The 20,412-nt window shown below is 41.6% G+C and overlaps 1 protein-coding gene across 1 annotated transcript in view; it reads right to left on the bottom strand.

The window, feature by feature from the left end:
- The window catches only part of malrd1 (MAM and LDL receptor class A domain containing 1), a 198,322-nt gene that overhangs the window by 85,281 nt on the left and 92,629 nt on the right, over window positions 1-20,412 (bottom strand). The window contains exon 17 of the mRNA XM_052016179.1: window positions 9,819-9,976. Within this exon, the coding sequence (XP_051872139.1) occupies window positions 9,819-9,976 (158 nt within the window). The remainder of the gene's footprint in view (window positions 1-9,818; window positions 9,977-20,412) is intronic.

Here is a 20,412-nt window from a genome sequence, read left to right on the forward strand (position 1 = left end):
GGGGTCACAGTCTCAAAATAAGGGGTCAACAATATAGGACAGAGATGAGAAGAGATTTTACTACCCAGAGGATCATGAATCCAGAATTTTGTAACCAAGGGAACTGTGTCATTGAGAATTCAAGAGCTTTTTTGGATATTGGGAGAATTAAAAGATATGGGGCAAGTGCAGGTAAGTGTCACCGAGATAAACAAAACAGCCAATATCATACAGAAGGCAGAACAGGCATAAGAGGCCAAGCACCATCTTCCTGCTTCTATTTCTGATGTTCTTTATCATACAGATGCTATTGACTCCAATTTTGCCTCTTAATCCACTACAAATTTAACTACCTGCTGTTTTGGTGTTATCATTTAAATTCATGTGAACACGAGTTGTTTCAATAAATTCACTTTCAAACTTTTTCACTCAAGATATTGAGTGTTGTGCAGCTTTTCCTAAACAGTAGCATTACACTTGAAGAAATTTAAAATTCAGTTCATTACACATCTCCAATTAAAAAACAAAATGCAATTGCTTCTTAAAAGTGTTTAAATGGTTCCTATGAATATAGTATCATGCATATTGATGTGATACATTTTACTTGGCAATGACAACAGTTTTTAGACATATTGTTAATACTGTAATGCACAAAGTTTTCAAATTCAATTAGAAAATGCTATGTAAATTTCAACCTGGCATCTGGGTTGGTGCAGCCTCAGCAATTAGATTGACCTTACATTAAGAAATAGCTAAAATACTACCTTTGACAGAATAAATTTGAGTGTGTTGGTGGAGGAGGGGTAAAGATAGAAATACCTTTGACCTTCAAACCAGATCGATAGAACTAACATTGGCATCAGATGAAATTTAGCACCAAATCAATAAATACAATATTTGAAACCACAACATTCTTTACTCCTTTGTCATATCATTTCTGACATTAATCTTCTGGACATAGTTTCATCTTTTAGGTCAACAAAAAAGTGAATCAAGTGTTATGATGGAGATGCCGATTTAGCATTCAGATTCTAGATAACAGTAAATACAGATCAGAACAAATACAAAGGGTACAAAATAACTAACTATAACCATTGAAAGCATCTACAGGAGGCACTGCCTCAAGAAGATAACATCTATCATCAAGGATCCCCACCATCTGGGTCATGCCTCTTCTCACAACTACTGTCGGGCAGGAGGTACAGAAGCCTGAAGCCCCACACCACCAGGTTCAGGAACAGCTATCTTCCCACAACCAACAGGTTTTTGGACCAACCAGCACAACCCTCATCCTGCTTCAGAAACAGAACACTATGGACCACCATTTGCACTGCCAGGGACATGTCTGATTGTGTTTTTTTTTGCACTAACGACTTGCTTTGCAATCTTTGTCTTCACTGTCTTATATAAGTTATGAATAACTTATGTTCTGTGTGTTATTGTCTGAATCTACATGCCAGGCTTTTCATTGTACCTGTACCCCACCGTACTTGTGCATATGACAATAAAGTCGTCTTCACTTGACCATAGTCTGCCACATCTGGGTTCTACTTCTCCACCGGAGGTACCTGGCATCAAGGTGTAAGTGCTTCTTTACCAGAGTCATACCAAAGCTGGACCTGACATAATGACTTCTTCGAATAAGCAAACCAGTCTAAAATGAATGCATTCCAATGTAACCGACAAAAAAGTTACAAACTGAATTTGACGAGAGTTTGGAAGAGAAGTCCAAAGAGATGTTCCCTGCTTGTGCACACACTTGTTGGTGTGTCAGGGGTGGGAGTGATGTAAAAGCGAGTGGTTCTGACTGAGCTTCCATAAAATTTTATCATCTTCAGTTTTTAGGTCAGATTTGCAAATGCTGGTAGATTCTGCCTCTGTGTTTTCATTTTTAAAGAATTGGCTGGCACCTTCAGGACTCTGGAAAGCTTCCATCTGTATTTTCCTAGGCCCTCTGAACTAACCTAGCAAGCCATTGTGTTTTATGGGAATCCTGTAAGCACAGATGGTAGTGGTCCAGGTTACCTTCTCAGAGTAACAGCAGACAGGCAATAAATATTGACTTTACCTGTGATATCTATGTTCTGAGAATGAATGAAGTTAAATTTCTGAGCCTATAACTCAGGTCATTTTAATGAACTATGTTTTGATGCTTAAGTTTCCTGGCTAATCCTGTATAGTCTCAGTTAAACCCATGGAAGTATACAATTTATTTCCACTTTTTTATTATTTGCTATAATATTTCAAGTACCAAACCAACTTTTAGAGAATAGAAATAATGCTTCACTGCAGTAAGAAAAGAAGAAAATATTGTTTGTCATTAAAAATATTCAATAGGTCTTGTTTGGTTGGTAATAAAAGGGAACAAGCTTTAATCTAAAAAATGCTCTCAGGTGCTAATTAAATTAAGAGGCTGAAATGGTAAGAATATTTCAAATGTAATTTATCTATTTATTATTAACAACACTGTGGGCTGACAGGATTTAAAAAAAACTTAAATACATGTGGGGATCATTCAAAAAATCTCATGATTTAAATGAGGAGACACAGGTATGCCCAAAGATTGGTGAGAAGATTCCAGCCCACGTTAATTTCCTGTTAAAATGATGATTTTGCCCCTTGCCATTTTAAAAAATTTTTCAGGCATTTAAAATAAGCCAAATTAATTTTAATTATAAACTCTTTAGTTAACATCTCAGAAATGCATACTTTTCACTCGGTCTTTTTGTACGCATATCCAGTATTAAATAAAGTTACTGAACATTGGAAAGCAAAGGTTAATATTATGTTCCACATCAAAATTACTTGCTTAAATTAGGAGTTGTTTTCCAAATATCATTGCTGGTACCAAGGATTTCCCATAGAACAAGTGAAGTTGAATTGCACAGAAAATATAGCCTTAGAAATTTTCAAGTACAAACTTGGTACAAAACTGAAACAATACAGCCCTGTGGTACATCCGATATTGGCAATTAGCCCTCATTCTTATGTGGCCGATGGACCACTGACAACTCCCAAGATAAAATTAAAGGCAGAAAAGAAAATTAGGAAGACAGATCGCACTAGATTAGGTCAGTGTAAGGATTTTACTGGTGTCAGAAATAATGGGAACCAAATAACTAACTTTTGTTTACTATGTATGTGATTACTCAGAAAATGGTAAATTAGGTTAGTGAACCATAGGCACAGGTAACATCAATTGTTTATTTCCCTCCATAGATGCTGCCTGACCTGCTGAGTTCCTCCAGATTGTTGCTCCAGATTCCAGCATCTACGGAATCTCTCGAGTCTCTATATAGGCACAGATAGTCATGTGTGAAAATTATGTGGTGATAACAAAAGCTTAGTTCAAAGGCAGGAGCCAGAAATGGGGCAAGTGGGGGGAGAGAAGTGGGGGGGGTGGAGGGAAAAGAAGAAAGCAGGGGGCAGGATTTCAGATTTGTTGATCATTAGGATCTCTTCTGGGGAAGGTATGACCTGTACAAAAGGGATGGGTTACATCTGAACTGGAGGGGGACAAATTGCAGGCAGGTTTGCAAGAGCTGTTGAGGAGGGTTTCCAATTAGTTCAGCAGGGGTATGGGAACCCGAGTGATAGGTCAGAGGCTGGTGCATTTAGTGTACAAGTATCTGCAGCATGTAGAAAGACTGTGAGGAAGGATAGGCGGTTGAAAGGGCAAAATTGCAGTCAGTTGGATGGGCTGAAGTGTGTCTACTTTAATGTGAGAAGTATCAGGAACAAGGCTGATGAACTTAGAGCATGGGTAAGTACATGGAACTACGATGTTGTGGCCATTACAGAGACTTGGCTGTCACAAGGGCAGGAATGGCTGCTGGATATGCTGGGGTTGAAATCTTTCAAAAGGGACAAGGACGGAGGTAAAAGGAGTGGGAGAGTGGCTTTGCTGATCAGGGACACAGCTGTAGAAAGGGAGGATGTCCTGGAGGGATCGTCTACTGAGTCAGTGTGGGTGGATGTCAGAAACAGGAAGGGAGCGATCACTCTATTGGGAGTATTCTACAGACCCCCCCAAATAGCAGCAGAGACCCTGAGGGACAGATTGGGAGGCAGGTTTTGGAGAGGTGCAAAAATAACAGGTCATGGGTGATTTCAACTTCCCTAATATTGATTGGCACCTCTTTGGTATAAAGGGGATAGATGAGGCAGTGTTTGTTAGGTGTGTCCAGGAAGGATTCCAAACATAGTGTGTGGACAGGCCGACTAGAGGAGAGGCCATACTGGACCTGGTACCAGGCAATGAGCCTGATCAGGTTTCAGATCTCTCAGTGGGAGAGCATTTTGGAGATAGTGACCATATCATCTGCTCCTATCCCTCTCCAAGGCTATGGTAAAGGTCAAGGAGTTATGGGAAAATATTTAATTGGGGGAGGGGGAATTATGATGCTATTAGGCAGGAACTTGGGAGTGTAATTTGGGAACATGTTCTTGGGGAAGTGCACAGCGGAAGTGTGGAGGTCGTTTAGGGAGTACTTGCATGAACTTCTGGATAGGTTTGTAGAGTGAAGGAACCATGGTTGACAAGAGATGTAGAATATCTTGTCAAGAGGAAGAAAGAAGCTTACCTAAGGTTTAGAAAGCATGGATCAGACAGTGCTCTGGAGAGATATAAGGTCGCCAGGAGGATGCTTAAGAATGGAGAGCTAGAAGGGGGCATGAAAAGGCCTTGGTGAATAGGATTAAGGAAAACCCCAAGGCATTCTACATGTATGTGAAGAATAGGAGGATGACTAGAATGAGGGTAGGACCGATCAGAGATAAAAGGGGAAACGTGCCTGGAGTCGGAAGAGGTAGGGGAGGTCCTTAATGAATACTTTGCTTCAGTATCCACCAGTGAGAGAGACTTTGACGTTTGTGAGGATGGCGTACAGCAGGCTGATATGCGAGGGCATGTCAACGTGAGGAAAGAGGATGTGCTGGAACTTTTGAAAAACATTAGGATAGATAAGTCACTGGGGCCGGATGGGATATATCCAAGGTTATTACAAGAAGCAAGGCAAGAGATTGCTGTGCCCTTGGCACTGATCTTTACATCCTCACTGGCCACAGGAGTAGTGCCAGATGATTGGAGGGTGGCAAATGTTGTTCCTTTGTTTAAGAAAGGGAGTAGGGATAACCCTGGGAATTACAGAGCAGTGAGTCTTACTTCAGTGGTGGGCAAATTACTAGAGAGGATTCTTAGAGACAGGATTTATGGGCATTTGGAGAAGCATAGTGTGATTAGGGATAGTCAGCATGGCTTTGTGAGGGGCAGGTCGTGCCTCATGAGCCTGAGTGAATTCGTTGAGGATGTGACAAAGCACATTGATGAAGGTGGAGCAGTGGATGTGGTGTACATAAATTTTAGTAAGGCATTTAATAAAGTTCCTCAATGAAGGCTCATTCAGAAAGTCAGGAGGCATGGCATCCAGGGAAACTTGGCTGTGTGGATTCAGAATTGGCTCACCCATAGAAGACAGAAGATGGTGGTAGGTGGAACATATTCTGCCTGGAGGTCGGTGATCCCTGTTCCGCAGGTATCTGTTCTGGCACCTCTGCGCTTTGTGATTTTTATAAATGACTTGGATGAGGATGTGGAAGGGTGGGTTAGTTAGTTTGCTGATGACATGAAGGTTGGTGGTGTTGTGGATAGTGTAGAAGGTTGCTGTAGATTACAACAGAATATTGATAGGATGCAGAGCTGGGCTGAGAAGTGGCAGATAGAATTCAACCTGGAAAAGTGCGAAGTGATACACTTTGGAAGATCGAATTTGAAGGTAGAATACAAGATCAATGGCAGGACTCTTAGCAGTGTGGAGGAGCAAAGGGATCTTGGGGTCCACATCCATAGATCCCTCAAAGTTGCTGCGCAGGTTGATAGGGTTATTAAGAAGGCATATGGTGTGTTGGCCTTCATTAGTCAGGGTACTGAGTTCAAGAGCCACCAGGTAATGTTGCAGCCCTATAGAATTCTGGTTAGAGCACACTTGGAGTATTGTGTTCAGTTCTGGTCACCTCATTATAGGAAGGATGTGGAAGCATTAGAGAGGGTGCAGAGGAGATTTACCAGGATGCTGCCTGGATTGGAGAGCAGGTCTTATGAGGATAGGTTGAGTGAGCTAGGGCTGTTCTCTTTGGAGAGGAAGAAGATGAGAGGTGACTTGATAGGGGTGTACAAGATGATAAGAGGCATAGATCGAGTGGACAGTCAGAGACTTTTTCCCAGAGCGAAAATGGCTAACATGAGGGGGCATAATTTCAAGGTGATTGGAGGAAGGTGTAGGGGGGATGTCAGAGGTAAGTTTTTTTTACAAAGAGAGTGGTGGGTGCGTGGAAGGCACTGCCGGCAGAGGTTGTGGAGGCAGATACATTAGTGACATTTAAGAGAATCTTAGATAGGCACATGAATGGTAGAAAAATGGAGGGCTATGTGAGGGGGAGGGGTTACATAGATCTTAGAGCAGAATAAAATGTTGGCACAACATTATGGGCCGAAGGGCCTGTACTGTGCTCTCATATTCTATGTTCTAAAAGACAGGACTGAGCATTAAATATTCCTTGACATGTTGAGTGAGGATAGGGATGGAGAGAAAGGAAGCAGCATACAGCATTGATTAAAAAAATTACAGTGCTGGAGAGAGACGTTGGTACATAGTGGTCAAAGTCAAAATCTGGTTAGTACCAAGAAAGAGTTTAAGGAACATTACACAGCTGGACAAGTTCTATAGGGCAACATGAGTGAGAGAGATATAGATGAGCAACTATGCAGGGAGATCACAGGTAAGTCAAAAACAATCAGGTAGTTGTAATGGGGGACTTTAATAATCCTAATATAAACTGGGAAAGTAGTAGTTTTAAGGTCTGAGAGGGTAAAGACTTTCTAAAATGTGTCCAAGATAATTTTCTGGAGCAGTATGTTTCTGCTCCAAAGAGGAAGGAGATATTGCTGGGTCTAGTTCCAGGGAATGGATCAAGTGTGCAAAGTCTCCGTGGGGGAACAATCAAGAGGTTAGTAATCATTACATAAGATTTAGCTATAGAAAAGCAGAAGGAGCAACCCAAAGTGGAAATCTTTAAGCGGAAGAAGGTGAATTTCAGTGGGGTAAGAGTGGATCTGGTCCAGGTAAATTGAAACCAAAAGCTGACAGGCAAAGCGCTGCCTTAAGGGTGAAATTGTTCAAGTACAATTGAGGCTCATTCTCATGAGGAGCAAAGGAAAAACAAAAATTCCTGAGCTCACTGGACAATGAAAGAATCAGAGGAAGATAAAATGAAAGAAAGGCTGCTTATGACAAGTGTCAAGTTGTAAATACCAGTGAGAACTCGATTGATTACAAGAGAATCAGCGAAGAAGTGAAAATTAAAATAAGAGAGACAGAGTATATGAGAAAAGATGAACTGCCAACATAAATGGAAACCCAGAAGTATTTTATAGACACATGAATAGTTAAAGGGAAGTATGTGGAGGATTGGGGCTTAAGGACAAAATGGGAACTTTCACACAATGCTGAGGGCAATGTTAAGGTTCTAAACGTCTATATTGCATCTATCCTAACCAGGAAAGACGATGCTTCCAAAGTAATATTGAAAGAGGAGATAGTTGAGACACTGGACATATTAGAAATCGATAACATGGAAGCATTATAAAAATTGTCTGAACTTAAAATAGGTAAGTCATCAGCAGATCCAGAAAACATTCTCTGAGAATGATTCCTGGGATGAGGGACTACAGTTACAAGAATAGATTGAGAGGTTGGGGCTGTTTTCTTTGGAGAAGAGAAGGCTGAAGGAAATCTGACAGATACATATAAAATGAGGAGGAGTCTGGACAGAGTGGAGAGTGGGATGCTCTTTCCATTGATGATGGGGTTGAGGATGATAGATCACAGAGAGAAAATAAAAGGGAAAAGAATTAATACTGACCTGAGGAAATATCTTGTTACAAAATTTGTGGTTGGAAATGGAATGTATTGCCTACAGTAATGATGGTGACGGGTTTTATTTTGGCCTCCAAAAGGGAATTGGATAATTATGCTGTGAGAAAAAATTTGCTAGGCTATGAAGAAAGGGCCACTGGTGGATCTAGAGAGTTGCCCTGCTAGAGGGTCAGCACAGGCACGATAGGCTGAATATCCTTTCTGTAACCATTCTACGATGATTCCTCTGACGAAGGTGCCAACAACCAGGGGTCACAGTCTCATTGACATTTTGGCCTTTGACTGAGATGAGAACAACATTCTTCTTCCAGAGGTCGGTGAATCTTCTCCACTTGTCAGCTCAATTATTGAATATATTCAAGACAGAGATTGATAGATTTTTGGATATTTAGGAAATCAAGGGACATGGGGGGGGTGAGCACAGGAAAGTGGTGATGAGGATCTCTCATCACCTTACTTAATAGCAGAGCAGGCATATGGGACTGAATGCCCTCATCCAGTTCTTTAATTTGGTGAAGAGAATGAAAGAGAGGAAGCAAAGGCCGTAACAGAGATTGAAAGGGGGAGAAGAAGACAGGATTGAGCAATGGAGTGAGACATCCTTTGAGGGAGAGAGACAGACAGAGACAGAGACCAGAAGAAGTTGTGATGCCTAAACTAGGGAAGTGATGCTTGGCATTGGTCTATGCTTTCCATGCGAGAACAGGGTTTACCCTCCATCCCACAGCTCCATATTTATGTAAATATTTGTAAAATACTTAAAATATTTTCGCTCTCTCTGGAGAGGGAGTACTTTGTGTGACGGCTTCTCAATGCAAAATTCTATTGTACAGAAACCAAAGACCCTGTATGTTTAATTCACCAAGGTGGTTCTTCCTTTCACTCTGCCACTGCAGAATGACACTTGGATGGTATGGGTAAGAATGCCCTGGGTGGCAGGGTAGGGGTGAGGAGGAACACTGTGTAAATCCTTGGGTTGGGGGAATCAGACCCTTGAGGCTCAGTACAGAGGAATCATTACTGACCATTGGTAGCGGCTAGACCTGGGGCATAATGATGGATTGAGAGTCACAACAGTGTGTCTGAGAGTCAAAGTTGAAATCTGGGGAAGAAGGGAAGCAGAGTCACTTATAGGAAAGAGGTTGGGGGAGCCAAGAGTGAGCCACAGTACACTTTTTATTAACTTGAAGCAAACCAAACTGAAATGGATTCCCAAATGCCAAGTTCCAAGAGCTGCTCTCCTTTAAGTACTGCCAAAGCGAACCTCACATTCAATGCCTGAGCAGCCTGAACCATCCTAGCTTCACTCTGGCATGATCCCTTTAAGGCACAGACAACCCAATTTTATGCAAGGGCCCCAATCGAATTTGAGACCTGTCCTTGCAGAAGCAGAAAACCTAACCTCTGTAGGTACTAGGGCCCCTGAAGACATCCTTTCTCGCCATAATCAAAAATGAGCTGGCATTGCTCTGGCATGCAATTCCCTCCCAGCTTCTAGAGAGGATATTTGATACCTTAGAGGCAGGAGTGCCTCCAATGAATTTCTAGGTCTTGATGGCTAGTCAGTTAATTGGCCATAAATTGCCCCCAAGGTGAGGGTGAGTGGTGGCATCTGGGAGGAGAATAAAATGGGATTAATGTTAATGGGTGTTTGATGATCAGCATAGACTCAGTGGGCTGAAGGGGTTGTTTCAGTTTGTACAAGTCCATGATTCCAAAACAAGCTGTGCTGTGGAACCAATCAACATTCATAACATCACAATTGCAACTGGAGCATTGGATAAATCACCGGTGGTTGTGATGCTCATTTTCAACAGAGTTGCCATGAAACAATGCAAGTTAAAGTGTTTTAGCTGACTTTCCATGCCAATTTTCACAGTATATTCCTAATAACCAGTTTCTTACCTTAATAAGGACTCTTATAAGGCCTGTAGCTTTCTGTGACATAAAATACCAGAATGATAGAGTGCACTTAGCACTTGATTCCTTCCATACTGAGCTCCTCAGATGGACTTTGTCACCCCTCAAACCTCCAGGAATAGCTTCCAGGTACAAAAAGTGACCTGCAAAGAGTACATTTTTTGACAATTAGGAGACTGACATACTACTTTTTGCCAGCAAAAAGTACTGGTTTCACTTATTTTTGGGACACAAAGACATTTTTTGCACTTATCACCTGTGCCACGTTAACCACTTCAAAAAAAATGGAGAATTTGGTCAGAAGATGTTTGGAACAGCATTGGGGTAGTTTACGTTTTGAAGGAAGTGCTAAAACAGTACCTTACAGCTCATGTGCCTCGTGAAAGTGCTTAAGCCAAATCTTGATGCTTAAGTGATGCTTTCCCTTTAAAAGGTATAGACTTACTGCTGCATATCATGTGAGTGAAATAATTAGACACACACCATAGTTGCCCTTTTATACTGCCAGTGATTATTTATGAAGACCCAATGTGATCTTTACTCTCTCACAACTTTTTTCACCTATTTGTTCTGCACTTACAACAGTTGTCATGGGCACCTCGATAGAAGAGATTCCTGTGAGAAGCAGAGAAGTATGACCAAGGTTACTTGATGAGATGAAATAGCTGCTCCACCTTGCCGCTCCTCCAGGAACTCCTCTTTATATGGCAGATTGAAAGTGACAGGTTCAGAGAGAGTCAGTGAAAAGTGATGGGTTTTTCAGGAAAGTCTGACAGTATGTTGATCATATCTGATGTGAGTGGAGGGAATCATTGTCCTTTCATGAGTTATTCCCCATTATGTACCCTGAAATATTCAATTGTTGTTAGACTTAACATGAACCACATTTGGAGTCTCTATGGCCATTTCTCATTGATGAATGCTGAATGAATGGGGTCTTCATTTGTCTTGAAATGTTAGCCCCTCCATGCCTTTTCCTTCCTATTGAACACCAGTCTGAGCAATACGTTTCTGTGTATATGATTCAGCAGCTGCTGTGGCGGTGATGTTGATCAGCCACCATGATGTTAGGCAGCCCAAAATATTCAAGAACTCAACCTGCAAAGTGAAGCTGATTTGAGGAAAGTGCATCTTGTGCTGAGGTCAGAGTTGTTTCAGTAAGGTGCCACTCATCAGAAAATACAGAAATTTTGCTTCAAACCACTGGTGATACAGGGTCAAGGAATCATTCCCAGAAGTGCTATATTCAGAGCACATGAACTCGCACTGCAAAATATACGAGGAGGCTTTATGCATCATCTGTTAGGAATTGTAATGTGCAGAGGGGAAGCTGATTTGTATTGGGGACTACTATTTTTCAGGTTGCTAAAGAAAATTGTCTCTTTGTTAGAGTGTACCTTAGAGTTTCTAGCCACAATGCCTGTCTCCTCTGTTCAAGATGAGGCAATGGGTAATGTGCAGAAGTATCCCCCAATAGATACTGTTTCAATCATGCTTTTGTTTCTGCTGGTCTCCAGGCACCAGCTTAAAGTCTTTGGGCTCTGTGCCTCCTAGTTGCTCTTCTTCTGGCACAAACTACTGCCTTCAGTTGAAGAGGTTGTGCAGCTTGATGACCACAAAGTTTCCGCATCTTGGCAATGTACTACAAGGTGCTCCTGGACAGTGGGAACTTATGTCTGGAAGACCGATGGCATTTTTAACAATAATTCTAGTACTTGCTTGGGTCTTCTTGTATCTGCAGTCAGCTGCTGTACGCGGAGATTGCAGAAGAGCCAGGGAAGTAGGGAATAACCTTTGTTCCCCAGGATCTATCCTTTTGGCAACTGAAAATATACTGAAGTGCAGACTTGCTCTGGGTGAAGGACTCAGGTGTTCCTCCTGGAAATGTGCCATTCACTATCAAGAAGTTGTTCACATGATCCACGATGACCTGCACAGTGAGCGGAAAACCCTCCTACTGAGGAAAATGGCTGGATAATTAATAGGAGCCCTAACAGGAATGAGCATTGTCAATGGCTGTCTGCACTCAGAGGTATGGGAAAGTATTTAATTGGGGGAGGGGGAATTATGATGCTATTAGGCAGGAACTTGGGAATATAAATTGGGAGCAGATGTACTCAAGGAAATGCATAATGGAAATGTGGAGGTTGTTTAGAGATCACTTGCATAGGGTTCTGGATAGGTTTGCCCATTGAGGCAGAAGGATGGTAGGGTGAAGGAACCATGGTTGACAAGAGATGTGGAATATCTAGTGAAGAGGAAGAAAAAAGCTTAAGGTTTAGGAAGCAAGGATCTGACACGGCTCTAGAGAGTTACAAGGTAGCCAAGAAGGAGCTTAAGAATGGACTTAAGAGAGCTAGAAAGGGGCATGAGAAAGCCTTGGCGAGGCGGATTAAGGAAAACCCCAAGGCGTTCTACTCATATGTGAAGAACAGGAGGATGACTAGAGTGAAGGTAGGACTGATTAGATAAGGATAGAGGAGGAAACATGTGCCTTGAGTCGGAGGAGGTAGGGGGTGTCCTTAATGAATACTTTGCTTCAATATTCACCTGTGAGAGAGACCTTGACGTTTGTGAGGAAAGCATAAAACAAGCTGATAAACTGGAACATGTCAATGTTAAGGAGGAGGATGTGCTGGAACTTTTAAAACAACATTAGGATATATAAGTCACTGGGGCCAGACAGGATATATCCCAGGATACTATGGTAAGCGAGGGAAGAGGTTTCTGAGCCCTTGACGATAATCGTTGCGTCCTCACTGGCCACAGGAGCAGTACCAGATGACTGGAGCATGGCAAATGTTATTCCTTCATTCAAGAAAGGGAGTAGGGATAACCCCTGGAATTATAGACCAGTGAGTCTTAATTCAGTGGTGTGCAAATATTGGAAAAGATTCTTAGGGACAGGATTTGTAAGCATTTGTAGAAGCATAGTCTGATCTGGGGTAGTCAGCATGGCTTTGTGAGGGGCAGGTCGTGCCTCACGAGCCTGATTGGATTCTTTGAAGATGTGACAAAACACATTGATGAGGGTGGAGCAGTGGATGTGGTGTACATGGACTTTAGTAAGGCATTTGATAAGGTTCCCCATAATAGGCTCATTCAGAAGGTCAGGAGGCATGGGATCCAGGAAAACTTGGCTGTGTGGATTTGGAATTGGCTTGCCCATAGAAGGCAGAGGATGGTTGGAGATGGAGCATATTCTGCCTGGAGGTCAGTGACCAGTGGTGTTCCGCAAGGATCTGTTCTGGGACCCCTGCTTTTTGTGATTTTTATAAATGATTTGGATGAGGAAGTGGAAGGGTGGGTTAGTAAGTTTGCAGATGACATGAAGGTTGATGGTATTGTGGAAAGTGGAGAAGGTTGTCAAGGGTTACAATGGGACATTGATAGGATGCAAAGCTGGGCTGAGAAGTGGCAGATGGAGTTCAACCTGGAAAAGTGTGAAGTCATTCAATTTGGAAGGTCAAATTTGAAGGCAGAATACAGGGTTAATGGCAGGATTCTTAGCAGTGTGGAGGAACAGAGGGATCTTGGGGTCCGTCCATAGATCCCTCAAAGTTGCCGTGCAAGTTGATAGGGTTGTTAAGAAGGCGTATGGCGTGTTGGCCTTCATTAGTTGAGGGATTGCGTTCAAGAGCCGCCAGGTAATGTTGCAGCTCTATAAAACCCCAGTTAGACCACACTTAAAATATTGTGTTCAGTTCTGGTCACATCACTATAGGAAGGACATGGAAGCTTTAGAAAGGGTGCAGAGGAGATTTAACAGGATATTACCTGGCTTGGAGTGTATGTCTTATGAGGACAGGTTGAGTGAGCTAGTGCTTTTCTCTTTGTAGTGAAGGATGAGAGGTGACCTGATAGAGGTGTACAAGATGATAAGAGACATAGATCAAGTGGATAGCCAGATACTTTTCCCAGGGCAGAAATAGCTATCGTGAGGGGACATAATTTTAAGGTGTTGGGAGGAAAGTACAGGGGGGGATATCAGAGGTAATTTTTTTTAAACTCAGAGTGGTGTATGCGTGGAACACACTGCCAGGGGTGCTGCTGGAGGCAGATACATTAAGGACACTTAAGAGACTCTCAGATAGGCAACATGGGTGATAGAAAATGGAGTGGTACGTAGGAGGGAATTGTTAGATTGATCTTAGAGTAGGTTAAAAGGTCGGCACAACATCGTGGTCTGAAAGGCCTGTACTGTGCTGTAATGTTCTAAGTTCTATGTTCAAATCCCACCTCTTGCCAGCTTTACTGGCAAATCCCACTGCCTGAGATATTAGCTAACTCTCACTGAAATGGAAGTAGATGAAATTTCCTTGTGCATGCAGTGCTTGAAGGATCTTTCTGATGCAGATGTGTGCAACGGATAGGGAGAAATGGCTGAGAACCTGTGTGGCCACTTGGAAAGATCTTGTGGTAAGGAAATTTGTTGTCAACATGACCTTGACCACCACTAAGAGAGCAGGTCAAGAGTGGGGTCAAAAGTCTTCCCACATAATGTTGTTTATCTCCGTGAAACTGAGTCTGTGAATACATCATTCATCAGAGAGATCCAGGTAGGACAGGGTGTCTCTGAAGACTACGTGGGACCATGCTCTTTGCTGGCGGACATGTCTGTGCCACCTGCTCAAGGTCTCTGTCCACTCTGAGTGGTCAACAATAATGATGCCAGTAGTGGAGGGCTGCCAGCCATGACACTACTATTGCACCCATTGAATGAGTCTCCGCAGCTAAATGTTGCAAAAATCACTTGCTGTTCGTATTTGCACGTGCTGTGGGCTTTGGAAGGTGTGTGAGCATCCCACAGTGAGTTCTGAAGCTGCTCAGTTAGGTCTCCTGAGTTAGTAGGGTGTCTCTTTAAACAGCAAGAAGAGCAACAAACAAAGTGATTAACTCTTCTTTTGAGTGAGACTGATCCCTAGCAGTTGTCATGTGGAGCTTTGACTTCTAATCTGCGTAAATAGTGACCACATTTCCCAGAAATGGTCAGACGTGTGAATGTGATAGGCCTAGTCCAATTTTGCAATTGACACAATTTCAGCCAGAAATGATCACTGGTGCAATCTACCTGGGTAAAATTGAAATTTACTTGATTGGCACATATAAATTGGTTAAGCTCACAATGTCATGGATACAATGGGTTTAATAACTTACCTCTGCGCCATATATTTCAATGAATTCATGTTTCCACTTATCTGTGGTCATAGTGGTAAGTCACCAACTAAATAATTAGGATGTGTAATCCTCATTCCTTTCCTGCACCTCACCCATTTAGTCATCCCAATCATCACATAATCTCATGGCTCAAAGGATAGTTAGGACACAAGGGCTGGAAACAAGAATGTCCAGCAGTCCCTCAAATGTTTACCTTCCTACAGCTTCCAGTCTCTGCTGTATTCTAGCAACCAGACTAAGAGTTGGGAACTGAAACTGGAGTTGGGAACTGATGCCCCATAGTGTTGGGATATAAAAGAATATAGGGAATGCAACATTAACATATCTGCATCATACAGAAAAACCTCACATGAATAGCATGCAGGAGAAAAGACAACTTGCCCATTTAACTCACCTACCCTGGCTTCTAGCTGCAAAATAAAGAGTGGAAAAAAAAACACTGTATATTAGTCTCCTGTGGTTAGAGCACAGATCGTAATGATGTTAAGCTCCTTCTTTTGCCTGAATCTGCTTGAGAAACCTCAAGAAAATTTACCCAGTATGTCACAAGCATTTGAACTTGTATTTTATTTTACTCATTGATTTTATCCTTCCAGAATAATTCTCTTCACAAATGATTGACTGGGATGTTAAAATTTTCTCTAGCTCACTTCAAGTGGTATAAATAATTTGTTATATTTTTGTGTCCTTCAGAGATTTCTATTACATCCAAAAAACAAATATTGCATAGAATAAATAAAGCATATTTAGTATATCATGAGTTCATTTTTAATTAAGAATGAAAAATTAACATTTAATTGAGAAAGTAGATTAAAGTTATCTTCAATTGTAACTTCAAAACACGATGCAAATTCCGGGTCCTCAGTCATACAACAGGGAAACAGGCCTTTCAGCCCATTGCATCTTTGCTGTCCATCAAGCACCAATTTACATTAATTCTACACTTACTTTCCCCACATTTCCATTAATTATCATTATGCAACTCCTCACCTTCACTCCTTCCTGCCCTTTTTGTTGTAAACCCCCAACCCACTGATCTCACCACCTGACCCCACACCATACAACAACCTTCAAAACCCCTGATTTGCCCATGAGTTGCCACCAATCAGCCCCATTCCCAACTGCTCAGTCCCAAGCTGAGCCCACAGAGTTGTCCCACACCCAACAAGGTGTTGATCTTAAGTCAGCTACCTCCCTACCTTAGCCCTGAACAGCTCCTGTGCAGCATCCCCTTTCTCACCCCAAGACCCAACCTCGGTCCTAATCACCATATTTTCCTTCCTGTTACAAAATGACGAAGGAAAGCTTACAACTGCAAAGGCACAGATACTACTAACGTTTGTAATGGCAAGTCCATGACCAAAATGGTCAGGCATTCAACAACAAAGTAAATACAAGTTCCAGGCCAATTACTTAATTATATTTATCAAAATATTGATAGTAACTTTGAGGAAATCATTAATTTATACACTTCTTCCTCCATATTTTCATATGGAATAGGAGGCCATTTAGCTCATTGAGTCTATGTCTGTTCACAGAACAATCCCATTTCCCCCATAACCTATACTGTCTACATTCCCAGCAATTCTACCATCCACCTTTACTGGAGGTAATTTAGAGTGGGCAATTCATCTGTGGACTTGCACATCTTTGGAGCACCTGGAGGAAATCTACATGGTCAGAGGGAGAAGGTGCAAACCGCTCACAGACAATATGGGGGTCAGGATTGAACCCGGGTCTCTAGAGGTGAAAATCAGCAGCTCTACTAATCGTGCCACTATGTCAATCCACTAGCAAAACTGGAATATGCTCAGTCATTCATTGCAAGCAGCATTACTTGGGGGTGAAGCAAGCAAACACAACAATCACATGGCACACTTCACATTTCAGCAGATTTTCCAGCAGGGGGAGCTTTAACAATCAGGGTCATTTATTGGGAAGACAGGCACAACAGCTCCTCTCCAACTTTTCATTCATTTTACATTTTATAAAATCAGATTTATTGAGTTAAAAGGATTAAATTTAAACTTCCATTGTATATTTTTTTTTAACCAAAAGATATTTTTTTAGAATTTCAAATGTAATACCCGCCCTTTCACTTCTTCCCTTCTCGCAATCCAGAGACCCAAACATCGTCTCCAGGTGAAGCAGTGATTCCCTTGCACTTCTTCCAATCTAGTGCATTACATTCAGTGCTCATAGTGTGATATCCTTGATATTGGAAAACCCAAAAGCAGTTTGGGTGATCGCTTTGTGGAGGACTTGTATTCAGTGTCCCTCCAGTTTATTTGAACTTCATGTTACCTGGTACTTTACTTTCCCATTCCAGTCTCCATTATCTGACCCACCTGCCTCTGATTTCCTGCACTGTTACAATGACGCCAATGCAGGCTTAAGATCTTCTGTCTGGGCATGTAGCTGTCTCTGGACTCAATATTGAAATTTAGGTAACTCACTTTCTCTGAGTGTATTAGAACAGACCACTTCAGCTGTAAACCATTCATACGTGACTTTGGCTTAGTTTATCTCTATCCATCCGTGTGGCATAACCTATTGGGCATGTCTCACAGCTCTCCTATTAGCAATACTTAACAGACAAAGGATCATCCTCTACCATGCCCTATTAACCCAGTTAACCTGGTATTACCCTATCGTAGATGTTACCTTTGCCCTATTCATCCCTCCTGCCACCTTCTCTGCAAATTTAAATTGTCTTTTTGTTTTAAAGATTTCTCTTTGCCAGTTTTGACCAAGGGTCTCTGACCTGTAACCTTAACTCCGTTTCTCTTTTGAGAGTTGCTGCTTGAACTGCTGAGTATTAAATATTACAAACCATTGAAACAATGTGGTAGTGCAAGAAAGAGTGTAGAAGAGATCCGCCAGGATGTTGCCTGGAATGGACAGCTTTCGTTACAAAGATAAATTGGATAGGTTGGTATTGTTCTCTCTGGAGCACAGGAAGTTGAGGGGTGACCTTTTATAGAGGTTTATAAAATCACAAGGGGCATAGATAGGGTAGATAGTCGCAGCCCTTTTCCAAGGGTAGGGAAATCTAAAATTAGAGGACATAGATTTAACGTGAGAGGGGAAAGATTTAAAGGAGATCTCAGGGGCACGATTTTCCACACAGAGGGTGGTGGGTATATGGAACAAGCTGCCAGAGGAAGTGGTGGAGGCAGGTATAATCATAGCATTTAAAAAGCATTTGGACGGGTACATTATAGGAAAGAAATACAGGGATATGGGCTGAATGCAGGAGAATGGGATTAGCACAGATAGGCATCTTGGTCAGCATGGAGGAGCCGGGCTATAGGGCCTGTTTCCATGCTGTATAACTCAATGAATCTGTGGCCGTAACCTATCGTACACCCTTTTGCTTTTAACACTTATGTTGGAGTTGTTTTAGTGTTGCTGCACAAAGAGGCTGGGCTTGTCTGTTATACTACTGCTTAATGAAAGAGGAGTGAACACTGTCATACTGTTGCAATCACAATAAAAATCCTCCTGGGTTGTTGTTTTTAATGGTTATTAAAGATTAAAAAAACTACTCAGTGCCTTTCAAATGTCCTTCCATGCTTCTGCATTTCCCCTATCAGGTTATACTGTATGCTGGCCAAATTGCAGCTATTTCTTTAATCTAATGATACAGGAAAGGAGGAGTGCAGAAGCCTTTTTGGTTTTATTGGCTAATTATACAGGCTTTTCCATTGCCTGTAGGTTAAGGAGGGGAATACTGCCATATCCAGGGTTTTCTCCTTGAAACTGCCACTGTAGTATTCCAAGTTTCATGGTTTGCCTATCTAAACTTTACATGTGAGCCTCCTCAAAATAAACTAGTCTTCCACAAGCTGAGGATTCTTCACTGTTTTGTAAAGATAAACAAGGCAAAGACCTCTATTTCTTAATCTGATTTTTTTAAAGCACAAAAGGAAAATAATTTAACACCATTAAGTACTTCTGTTATGGAACAGAAATTTTAATGCACCTGTTAACAAGATATTTCATTAATTTTAATTCAATTAGTCCTTTACGTATTTGGCCCTTTTCAAAGGGCTAATTTATCTTAGATTATCTGGGACATTGTGGTTTTCTATATCCTTCCTTATGTACAGAGAACTGTGCCAAAGTAATTTCACAAACAATGACATTAAACTTATAGAGTCATCGAGGGATTCAGCGCAGAAACTGGGCCTTCCGCACAACTTGTCCAAGCTGACCTAGGTCTTTTCTTGAGCTAGTGGCATTTGCCTGAATTTGGACCATAATCGCTCTAAACCTTTCGGTATGCAAGATAAGTTTTTCACTGTACCTCGGTACAAGTGACAATAATAAACCAATACCAATAAGTTTCTAGATGGGCTAAAATTTGATCAAGATAGGTAGCAGAATAAACTAGTTGCACCTAGAGAGGGCAAATCATCTGGTCCAGATGGAATGCATTCACAGCTGCTGGGGGAAGTAAAGGAGGAAATTGTTGAGGCCATGACCAAACCATCTAAACATTTATAGATTTAGGAGCAGTGTCAGAGGACTGGGAAATTGAAGATGTAGCAGTTATTGAAAAGTGAGACTGCACATGCTGTGAACCCAAACAAAAATAGAAAATGCTGGAAATACTCAACAAGTCTGGTAGGATCTATGAAGAGAGAAACCATAACATTTCATGTTGATGACCTTTCAACTGAGGAAAGATCATTGACCTGCAACATTCACTCTGTTCCTCTCTCTCCACTGATGCTGCTTGGTCTGCTGAGTATTCCCAGCATTTTCTGTTTTTAATGCAAATATTGGTCATAAAAGGTATAGAGAAAAACCCAGTAACTACAGCCCAGTGAAGTTAACTTGGATAATGAGGAAAATTTTGGAAATAATAATCAGAATTAATAAGGTCTGGACCCAAAATGTCGACAATCCCCCCTCCCCCCACAGATCCTGCTCAACCTGCTGAGTTCCTCCAGCAGATTGTTTGTTGCTTCAGAATTAACAGTCACTTGGACAAGTGTGGATTGATTAGACACAGACATCATGAATTTGTTAGAGGCAGTACAGAACTGACGGGCCAAATGGTTTCATTCTGTAGCGTAACTATTCTGTGATTCTCCTGAATGAGATCCTTGCTATTGTGAAACTGTTATCCAGTCATTACTTTGTTCCATTTTTCATAATGTAAAGAGCACTTCACTGATCAATGGAAACATGCTGTCAGTCATAAAGCACACATTCTCTGCACAATGAGTGATTCTTTTAATTAAGCTTTTGATAAGTATGCAATCCCTTATAGCCACAGGTAGCAGCAGTCAATCTCACAATCACCATCTGACATTGAAAATCGATTCATATAAAGGCCTAAATCATAGCCCAAAGCAACAGGCATGTACCTTGGAATTGTTAAGAATTAGTC

This window comes from Pristis pectinata, chromosome 5 (assembly GCF_009764475.1).
Source record: "Pristis pectinata isolate sPriPec2 chromosome 5, sPriPec2.1.pri, whole genome shotgun sequence".
NCBI classification, from domain to species: domain Eukaryota; kingdom Metazoa; phylum Chordata; class Chondrichthyes; order Rhinopristiformes; family Pristidae; genus Pristis; species Pristis pectinata.